At 34.9% G+C, this 11,378-nt stretch overlaps 1 protein-coding gene and 1 long non-coding RNA gene across 3 annotated transcripts; both read right to left on the bottom strand.

The window, feature by feature from the left end:
• Window positions 1-748: 748 nt before the first annotated feature.
• On the bottom strand, window positions 749-4,076 carry LOC128239872 (uncharacterized). The gene is made up of 4 exons (XR_008261954.1): window positions 4,046-4,076; window positions 3,913-3,939; window positions 3,581-3,636; window positions 749-1,403 (listed from the first exon to the last, which is right to left on the bottom strand). It is a non-coding gene; the product is annotated as an uncharacterized LOC128239872 (long non-coding RNA).
• A 2,081-nt stretch (window positions 4,077-6,157) lies between these two features.
• LOC128241704 (neo-calmodulin-like) lies at window positions 6,158-11,006 on the bottom strand. Of its 2 annotated transcripts, XM_052958746.1 has the most exons (7): window positions 10,888-11,006; window positions 9,826-9,868; window positions 9,058-9,201; window positions 8,469-8,614; window positions 7,847-7,943; window positions 7,069-7,134; window positions 6,158-6,743 (listed from the first exon to the last, which is right to left on the bottom strand). In XM_052958746.1, the coding sequence occupies exons 1-6, from the start codon at window positions 10,900-10,902 to the stop codon at window positions 7,097-7,099; spliced, it is 483 nt and encodes a 160-aa protein (XP_052814706.1). In that variant the 5' UTR covers window positions 10,903-11,006; the 3' UTR covers window positions 6,158-6,743; window positions 7,069-7,096. The 2 variants fall into 2 exon arrangements, with proteins under 2 accessions (XP_052814706.1, XP_052814705.1); XM_052958745.1 differs by having other exon boundaries at window positions 6,158-7,134.
• Between the last annotated feature and the right edge of the window lie 372 nt (window positions 11,007-11,378).

The following is an 11,378-nucleotide window of genomic DNA, read 5'->3' on the forward strand; positions in this document are numbered from 1 at the left end:
AGACACAAGTTATTATTCTGCAATTTCATGTTAACTTTCTTTAAAGTTGTTTTACTGAATGTTTCAACTTAGTCATCATAGCGAGACTGGGATGGACAAGCCTGAATTTTTACTTGCCTGGCATCAAATTTTTGAACAAGTCCAGGGCTTGTAGGCTTGTGTTAATTTCGATCACTAACTGTTCAAAGATAAACGATTATTTCAGTCAACAAATGAAGATGCTTTTCGGAGTCCCGTGTTCAAATGCTGGAATGTTCGTCAGCATGACCCTGTATATGCACATCCAGTCTAATATCAACATCTGCAATGACTCAATTTAACAGTCACTTAATGAACAAATCTGGATTCCAATGAAAAACATTCAGCGGTTCGCCCCGGCATCATGTAATTCCTAACTTTCTTCCACATGACATATTCCCATAAATACTAGTAAAGTTGCAACCTTCATCTATCAGTTCCAATGTACTCAAATCCTTTCAAGCATTGTGATTGAAATACCCAATCAATGAATTAATTTTTAACTTTGACCACTGGCAAGAGTTCTCAAGTATGAAGTGCACTGCAATGCTTGACCATCCCTGGCAATAAATAGTACAGAATGCAAGTGACAGCAATTTTACACAAATTTTTTTTTTTAAGATCCCCAATACAAGTTTCTTTCATCGAGTTGACCTTGTGACCACAAAAAATAATTAAATGTCCAGAATGTCTACAAATTTTATACCTCGCAAAATATGACAACAAAATATTTTCCCCAAGACAATACATACTTTATTCATTTGAAAAACAAATAAAAATTCCCAGAAGTACTATCAAGAATTCCATGCAGAAACATAAGCATCAATGACAACGCATAAATGTTTTACATATTCATCTCAATATTGTCTATACATCTACAAATCCCATTAGCAAAGCATGTCCCATAAAATGCAACAGAGGTGGTGGTGACGTTAAAGCCCACTGCCAACCATCTTTCACAATGTTACCTAGCAACCTGTTACTACCGCAACAGTTGCTACGCTAACACATGTCTTTCTTCTCTTCTTCATCATAGAATTACAAGGTAGATGGTTGCCACATGGACTGTGTTGTTGCTGCTGCTGTTGTTGTAGTCTGCTACTACTGTCGTTGTTGCTGATGATGATGAATAAACCCCGTTGCTATGAGAACACTCCAGTCAGTCACAAAGTTCGGTACAGCTGCCTGCACAGCCAAACTTGCATTTACTGCACACGCAAACTGTATATAATCATCATCATCTTATCATCATCATAATTCGGTACACCATGCAGGAAATAAGCTGCAGGTGGGTCACGAGAGGTTGCCCGAACTCTGGTCTAACTGAAGATGCCTTGCATGGTGGGAATGTATTGTCTTGGTCACGGGAAGATGTCTACTTGGACCTGTAACATACAAAAAACAATAAATAAACATGAACAATTCTACAGAAATACTGCAATCATTACCTGTTCTAGTTACCACTCCAGACCTTAAGCTTTTAAAGCTCCTGTCCAGATCAAAACAAATGATCATCATATTTTTCTTAAAAAACAACAACAACCCTGACTGGAAAGACGAGTATGTTATTAAGTAATGCAAAGAAAATACAATATGCCCCCAAATACTAAAATTTTGATCAAGGCTTAATTAGGTGAAGTTTCGAAAGCATCAGCATTAGACTGGAGCCTCATACTGGTATTCCCCGAGCACCCAATGCGTCTTCTGTCCAAGATCATTAAAATAGACCATTTGAAAACGGTTGGATATATTCTTTCAAAAGATCTTAGCCGACAGACATAAGTGGACAAGGTTTGGCTGAAAAAATCTATTGACAGTTCATCAACCGGTGCTGGGTTGAGATAAAAATAATCACATTTTTACAGACTTGCATTACGTATCAAACAATTTAAAACTGAAGACAGAAGTACTAGCTCCAGATTTGTGGTACCCCCCCATACACCCAAGTTATATTAAATAAAAATCCATCTCAAAGTGAGGCAATGCATAACATAGAAAATCAGACACCCCTTGTAGATAGTATAAATGCCAACCTTAGAGGTGACTGTTGCTGGACGCCATCAACCGGAAAGTATTGAATTTGGTTTTGTTTACCAAAAACCAGTAGAATTGAATTGATAGGTAAAATAGCCCTGTAACTACAATGCCTAAACACATTGCCATATAACAAAACATTCAGAAAGCATGCACATGGAAAACCAGCCACATGAGCTTGCGTCCAAGAGACATCTTATGGAATGGCAAAACTAATCCACTCGCAATTACATTGCAGGCAGTCGGTCACATATTCAGACTAAAGGTCCACGGCATGGACAGAAATTCCTATAGACAAGTAGAATTCTGTAACCATTATGTTATTTTGAAGCCTTGTTTGCCATCCCCATGCTTAGAATCATAATTCATACACCAAGAACCCAGCCTATATTTTTTTTGTAAAAATGTAGAACATCTGTCCAACTGTTTTTCGACAAGACCTCAAATTATAATAAGTGAAATGCATAACTGTTAATTCTAATTTAAAAAATTAATAAAATTAAATGAATAACAGCATCTTTAACCCTGTAAGCACCTCTATACTTTCTGCCATTTGAATATCAGGGTTCGAATTTAGGCTCGCATACAAGCAAAATGGGAGCGACATTTGCAAATTGCGAGTGACTAATTCAAGCTCGCAAAATTCTGCGAGTGGCTTTTTCTAGACCACAGAATGTTAAAAGTAGAATAAACATGAAAAGTAACTTCGCTACGTAATCGAGTATAAACATCCTATAAGTGGCATGTTTACACTACCAGTAAAGAGAAGGCAGTACAGAGTCACCCTCAAGTAAGTTTTCAAAAATGGAATAAATACGGAAAAAGCCGAGTTTGATGATCCAAGGCCTGCATAATACAAAGTGAATACAAATGACGTAATCGCCTAGCTCAATCATTTGCTAAATTTAGTGCTTTTGTGCACTACATGTAAACCCCAAAAACCTTTTGAATATATCTGCTCAACTGTCCAAGTGATAAGACTTCAATATATTTTATAGTCCAAAGCATCCACGCTACATTTACTGTTGCTTTTATTTATTCTAAATTTATAATGTTATTGTTCTTAATACTAAGAGACTTGATCAGTTAATGAAATCTGTATCGTGCTCACCGAATGGGTCTTACGCGATGCCGAGGGTAAATATACCCTCCCTCAAAGTTAACAAAGTCAAATTATTGGACAGCTTTGTTATCAAATGCGGCCAGCATCTGCCGAGTCATCTGTATCCCCCAAAGAGAATTTAAGCCATCAACAAGTTCTAGTAGTCGAGTTACTTTAGATCGATGCTTTTTTTTTTACATTCATAATATGTCTTAGGTGTAAATATCTACTTTAATTAGACAATATTATAAGGTAATAAAGAAAATAATAAAATTGCAAGTTGATTTTTCATTTTGCGAGTTGCCTCAAAAAGCACTTGCAAAATTTTGCAAGTGCTCCTCAAAGTTAAATTCGAACCCTGAATATACATGTGTCAGCCACATGGTTTTTGCCACCATTAATCTTGAACAACAGAACACAACTTACCTCGCCCTCATCTTCCTCCTTTTACGCTTCAGCCTGCGCATACGCTTTTTTCGCCACTGAAAATAGTAAGAAATGTAAACGACCTTTTCAACATGTCCTTCTCAACTTGCACGATTTCAAACAAAAAAATCATATGAATATAGATGGTTCTTATGACATTCAACTTTCGCAATACGGTAATATAAACTGCACCAATGATGCTTCTTAAATGGGACGTCTGACCATCAAAGAATACGTGCGTTATAAGAAATATATCAAGTTGCAACGATGTTAAACTGCAAGTGCCGACATCAACTATTTTAACTGTTAAAATAACAGATATCATAACTTACCTTGGCTCGCATCTTGCGTTAATTAATCTGAAATAGAATGAGATATATTAAAGCAATTGTTTTATTATGGATACAGCACATAAACATCAGATTAAGTCAGATATTGAAAGAGTTGTCAAAAAACACGTCTTACCAGCAAGCTGGACGAGGTAAAGAGAAAGTCTCTATGCTTCCGTTTCCGGTTGTCCCCGCGGTAAACTTTTTTCCAATTAACTTTGTTTCCATGGACAAATAGGAATCAATTATCACCTCAACTGTGATTTTTAAGGTTTCTCACTTTATGTTCCTTATAATATGATGTGAAAATAAACATATACAGACACATTGTCTTGAAGAGTATTATGTTTCTAAAGAGCGTAACGATAAATTAGGTAAATATGTCATTAAAAAATCGTCTGCGCTAAAAGCTATTTTTATACCAGTTTTGTTCGGAATAATTTGAACAATAATTGGAAGACTAATAAAATTTAACAAACTAAATTACAAAGCTTATAAAGCGGGTATTGTTTGGTTTTCCGCCACCCTCGTCTACCAACACAAGACCACACTTTTGTATAACATAATACCAACAGCATATGTTAATTTGATATTATGATAATCGTTGTATATTATATAAGTTCAAAATGATATTTATTTCGCTCATACCACAATGAATAAAAATCCATATCTCAAATGTCGCGTTTGTCAGTGGTACAAAGTTCAACCAACGGGAAAGCATAAGTCCAGCGACATCATCATCAGCTGACCAACATATGCGATGTAATACGTAATACCCTTGCGAGACGAGATGTCCATCTGCCGAATTCTACGCAAAACACTTGAGTAATAAGCGCGCTCCGTTTTCTGATAACTCTTAATTGTTGTTATTTTTTCTCACCTTTTTAGGAATATGGCCTAGTCGTTTCCTGAAAATGCGTCATTTTGACTTAAATTGGGAATTCCATTTTTGCCTTGAAATGAACTGACTATCTGAATCTGGTAAAGAGTCGGTTCTTCGTTGCGCATGCGCACGCGTACGGATACGGTCATCTATCGCACCACACCGCCATGTTTTTTACTGAGACTATATAGCTATCCCATGTGAAGGATCGATCGACGACTTTAAAGGCCTTATTTAAGGAATGTTTGGCATGACAATCTCCTGCTGTGTATCTCCTGCTAATTACACTGATGTCACAGTAGTGGCCAACTTCCTGTTTGTGTGTTTATTGGCTCAGGGCCATTTAGAGTCCATTTCTATAATAAAACCTCCAAAACTGATATTCAGATCGGACATCTAATAAGACATTTAGGCAATTAGATTAGGATCGCAGAATACGCAGAGGTTGTGTACGAGACACGTTTATTTGAGTGTGTGTGTGTGTGTGTGTGGGTGGGGGGGGGGGGGTCACTTATAGAAGGATTAAACCAGGCCTTTAAAGGGCAGGATGTTATATACCTTTTGCTTATACATTCATTGCGTATTTATAGGTGGTGCTAAACGTTTACCAATATCAATGCTCCATTCATAGCGGCATGTCAGGATTTCTCTGGCGTCGTCCGGTACAGTATGTGTAGTGTCCGTTATCTGTGTACTCTAAATGGTGTTCAAAGTACACTCATGAACCGAATTGCATATACTAGTGTTGGTGTTGGATGTGAAAAAAGCGGTTGCCAACGCTCAACGATCATATGACATAACTATGCACACTGATAGTTAAAGACCAAAATTGTTAGGCTTGAAACACATGTGCGGCTTGTTGCTGGAGTTTTTGGTAAAGCTTAAGGTCGCAAATTTCAAGCCGTAACCCGTTTTTGTTTTGCATGAATTCGAACTGCGTTGCAAACATATTGTAAGAACAATTAGCGTCAAGACTATGTCCTTTACTAAAAACCCATGTTATTCCACATTTACCATTCTATGACCATGTTACCCTTCGTAAGTTGGTATTTTGTTGTATTTCTAAATTAGCATTCATCAGTATTGAGTTTTGGGTAGTGCACATGAAAAAAATTGCAATTACATTCAATATAAGTTTTTACTCTTTTGGCAACGATTAGATCAGTTTAATGAAACTTGCCCCGTTTGCAAATACAATGGGATACACAGTATGTACTTTAATTCGTCTCGCATTTAAGATCTGATTTAAATGTACCTTTCCTTTGTCAAAGTATGACAAGAACAACAACAATAACACCATCAACAGCAGCAGCAACAACAACCTTCATGGCTTGAACAATAACAACAACAACAGCAACAACAACGGCTTCTATGATCTTTATTTGCAATGATCAAGAAAATTAGAACCTAATTTCACGTGCTTATGAAAAAAATAACAAAAAAAACAACAACAACAACTAAACATGAAATACAAGTTTGTCTCTTTGAAAAAATATTTATGCGCACAAACTTTTATATTAAAATTAAACACAACAATTCAATATCTAACATGGCAAGGCGTGACAAGAAATAAGCTTAACATAGTTAAAACATTAAGTCATATGGTATTTGATAATATTTTTTTTCTTCTTCTGTATATGATGAACCATGTTTTGTATTGATATTGCAAAATTGATATGCTATTTACATATGAATAAAAAAGAGTAAGCGTGCTGAGGGATTCGAACGTGGTTACTAAGTTTCTCAAAAAATATATTTTTCAATTATTAATTGCACTAACAGTAAGCAAAGACGAACACAACTCATTAACAATTATGTTTGGATTGACAAAGTACAGCTAGTATACAAATATAACAATTGCGCAAGAAAATGCAAGCTCTGACCCTAAAATGGGACAAAATTTAGCCCGCTTCCTCCCTTATTAAAGTATGTTTTCCATATAGCAAACTTGGTATCAATGTCTATGTTAGGGCCATGGGGCACTCATCAAGATCACTAGAGCGACTTTAAACAGCGCTATACAACAAATGCTCATATGAATCTTGATGGAATTACCTTCATATCTTGAAAGAAGGAAATAAAATAAATAATACATGTATTCCAATCAAACGAAGTACTTATGACTTTACATAAAATAATTAAAACATACAATTCTGCGGTCAAATATATATATAAGCGTGGACTGGATGACCTACCCCTACCTTTTGCGCACTTCTATTCGTTTTATAGAAGGTAGACAACCAGACAAATTTAAGCAAATTTATCACTTCTCTAAGATTGTCCATCACACCCACCGCTCGACACTCATCTAGTAATAATCATTTTCACCAGGTCACAAAATTCTGCAAAGAAAAAAGTTAATTTATTTGAAACAATATCATACACGTTTTCATTATACTTATAGTACATGTCATATGTTTGTTATACTGTTTTATGTATTCATGCACTTTTTTGTAAATTATGCAACACATACATCTGAGATAAAGTCTGAGTTAACTGTCATAGTGTGATCAACTACTACCCCCACCCCCGTTAATTGCCGAAGTGAACAGTGAATTTTTCATGTCAATATGTCAGTGATGTTTTTGGTGCAATTTACTGCCTTGCGAAAGACTGTCCATTTTTCCCCAAAAAGTAAAAATAAAATTTGATAAATGTACATTACGTTCATTAATAAAAAGCAATGAATTTCTTGAAATATGAACAAAATCTTTTCAATACTTACTCTATTACAATATAATGTATGCATAAAAAAGTTAAAACATGTATAGTAACCATTCTATCAGCTCTTTTGGCCTGACTTTGTATTTTTCCCCAAAAGGCGACATTTTTTTCCCAATTTGCAAGGCACAGACGGTAAAAATATTTTAAAAAAATCACTGCAGACAAAATAGGCACCATCTCAGATAACGTTCGTGGTCGTGGACACTCACTCATATTTAAACCCTATGTTTGGTGGAAGAGAGCGCATGCCCTAACGTGCGTCCCTAAAATATCAAACCCTGGACCCATCCCTGTGTACTGTTTATATAATATTCCAAATAATGCATGTACCTTCATAATTAACTTGTCCTTTATCTTTTGTCCCCGTCGCGGCTACAAGCTCAATTGTTTCCTCGAGTGATATCATTTCACCAACACCAGTGATAACCTAATAAAATGAAGAAAATCCAAGAAATAGCATTTTTTTGTTGTATCAAATTAAGTGAATCTTTCCCGCAATATAATAATATAATAAGTACGATTTAGTTCGAAACAACCATGCCCGCAAGAACAAATAATTAACACTTATATATACACGACATGTCACATAAGAAGATTGTACCATCTAGAAGAGTATACATGTACAATGAATAATTTAACATTAAGATTGGAACAACTTATCCTATGGCGGGAAGGTAAAAACGCTCAGCACGATATATGGCGTACCAATTGAATTAAAAGTCGTATTGTACCAGTTGCAGGTCTTAATATATGGGTGCAACTTCATTTTCATAAAATAAAGGGGGTAATCCTTTAGAAATAGATAGTGATGCACCTTTATTTATAGAAGTGCGTCTTTTTGTCGGCTATGCTGTCTAAAGCGACTTTTGACCCAAATGGTATGTCATACAACACGCTAACGCCTGACACAGAATCAACCTATTTTAAAAGATATATAGTTAATAGTCTTTACCTTGTACAGATCATCTGCAGTGAAATAACCTGAACTATCTCTATCTAATACCAGGAAGAAATCTTTTATTTCTTCAGATCCGTCCGTGTGCTTCATTTTGTGGTACATAAGACGTTTAAATTCTTCAAAATCGATTACTCCATCGCCTGTAAGAAACATAATAAATCAATCTATATCTTGTACATAGATCAGTAATAAAATATTTACAAGCATATGAAGGGTACCCTATAATCTGATCGTATATTTTTAAATATATTTTCCACACACCATATTTCCGCATTTTATATAGCTAGTTTTTCGCTTTGATATGTTGGTCCATACATGCTGTTTCATATGATTCAAGAAAGTGATTTATACAAATATATAATTTAGCTCGATCGTGAAGATATGTCCGCTTCATGGACAAACCCCAGTCCTGTGTCCCGTTTTAGAGGCCACGGGAAAATACCGCTGGTGGAAATCGAACCTCTTGGGTGAAAGACGGACACTTGCACCACTAGACCACTCCTACCTTCAAGAAATTGATTCATTGAAATTAGTTTGTCTAGGATTTTCTAATTAAGAAACAAGTCATTTTAACCATTGGTACCGTTTCTGTCGATTTTATGAATCATTTCGTCGATCTCCATCTGTGACGGCTCTTGCCCAAGAGATCGGAGAGTATCGACAAACTCTTGAACGCTTATTGTTCCATCCCCGTCTCGGTCAAATAGGCCGAACGCTTCTCGAAACTCTAGAAGTGAAGAAAACCACATAGGTAATACATTTACAACTACTAGTTATCGAATTATTTAGTTATTTTGAAACATTGTAAATATTTCCTCTAGCCACATTATATGATTTTATCTTTAATTATCTTCATGCATATTTCATTTATCATAACTTTTGTCACATATAGATATGTATTAATTGTAATAATACACTGAGAATAAATTACTAGTGAGTGTATAATGTGTTTTCTGCTTAAGATGTATACGAATATTTAATATCTTAGGAAATTATGTCAACACATGACCCTTACGTCACACATTTTAACACAAATCAACTTGCAAAATTATGGTTCTATCATTAACTGTACCAAAATGGAGATTAAGCGTTTGCCAAAATGCTCCATTTTTGCACAAATGTAGATTGCATGTGACATGATATGAACCAATTCGCAAACACTTGCAATATCATGTGTTATTTGTTCGTTAAAAAAATCCTCGAACACCCTAAATAATGCCCCTACAAACAAGGGGGAGGACGTAATTTGTTTTTATGCAAACTTTAAGTGAAAAAAATGGGAGGGGGTGGGGTTAAGGAATACAAAATCGGCCAAGAATTACATCCTCACCCTTGACAAACTCATTCATACCTTCAACGATTTGTTCTGGTATATGCTCGATGTGATGCTCGTCCTGTTAACATAGTTTATATTGATAACTGTTATTTTAAAGAAAATACAAAATAAATATATGTCCAGGCCCCAATATCACAAATTCTCAAGTCAAATCCCAATATAGATCTCAGCTCAATTTACCACTTAAAAGTATAGTATACTTCACAACCATGCATGTATTAATATGACTTTGAATAAATTTTGATACTATATGTAATAAAATGAGTTGAGGCTGAGATTGAGATTGAGATTCGACTTAAGTATTTTCGTAATATTGGGGCCAGCTGGTATAAAGTGGCTATTTTTCTGCCATTTTGTTTTCTCGCTTTTTCTCCCGTCACATGATGGGGCGAAATCGAACCCAGTGGCAGTGTGGAAGTGATGGCCCAAAAATACACCAAATAGCTCTTTTGTATTTTCACAGTAACTAGGGTTTTTTTCGCCCCGCCACTTTTTGGGGTTTCTCTTTTTCGCATTTTCATCCCTTCACCGCAAAAATGCGAAAACACGAAATGGCAGAAATCAACATAGAATTCAGTCACAATATAAGTAACATTTATTGTTTGAGTGTGTGATTGCGAAATAATGAATTTAACAAATGCTAAAATAATGAAAATCATTGTTTTTACTTTCTGTTAAAGTTTTGCAATTATGTAAAAGGGAAACGTCCGAAAAAAATATGTTGGCAACGATATTTTTGTGAACTTTGTACATATTGAGTACTTTTATTAACGTTGACAATCAAACACCAAACAGCAACTAGCATATATTCATTTGAACATAATATTGTAATTTAAAGCCTAAAATAAATAATATTTTAATGACTAACGCTTTGCGGCCAAATTGTGCGTTTTCCGCCACATTTTAAAATTTTTATCAACAATATTGCTTTATTTATTTCGATTTTTGACTGTTTAAACGCAAACGAGTCCTTTTAACCAATTCTTAAAGTTAAATGTGAATAAAATGTTTTGTTGAAGTCAAATGACAAACTTCCATATGAAATGAAACAAACATATATAAAAGCTGAATATTTACCAAATCATCACCCATCTCGATACGTCCGTTTAAATCTCAAATAATGTGCATTACATGTTGCAGTAATAATAAATTTGAAAAACAATAATACAAAAGAGGACCACGAGGCGTAAAATAACTTTGCATTTAAACGCACTGAAAATTCAATTAGTTTATGAAATGTATCTAGTCAACTGAAAACAATTTCTATTCTTTCCCGTCGAAGATAACAATCGTATCAATAGGAATAATATTGGTTGACTTTCGAGTGCTTTCTTACATTGGCTACTAAACAAATACTCGTTTAATGTAGTAAATTAAGTTTCATGGCAAAATGAAGAGATTAAGAGGGCTTTCAGACTATCTCGTACAAGATTATATTTCTGTTATTTGACACTCGATTCATCGATAAAGCATTTGAAAACAATGTCTCATAAGAAATTCATGTATATTGAAAGTTTAGATAATCTACATCTACAATATTGAATATAAATCGAGCAACAGATGAATGT

The sequence above is a fragment of the Mya arenaria genome, chromosome 7 (assembly GCF_026914265.1).
Source record: "Mya arenaria isolate MELC-2E11 chromosome 7, ASM2691426v1".
Taxonomy (NCBI): domain Eukaryota; kingdom Metazoa; phylum Mollusca; class Bivalvia; order Myida; family Myidae; genus Mya; species Mya arenaria.

What these genes read in the sequence shown, in the direction of transcription:
- LOC128241704 (XM_052958746.1), bottom strand. An exon ending in TCATAAAATCGACAGAAACG is followed by an intron (nt 8,615 to 9,057) that starts GTACCAATGGTT and finishes TGTTTCTTACAG; the next exon opens with GCGATGGAGTAATCGATTTT. An exon ending in CTGCAGATGATCTGTACAAG is followed by an intron (nt 7,944 to 8,468) that starts GTAAAGACTATT and finishes TCATTTTATTAG; the next exon opens with GTTATCACTGGTGTTGGTGA.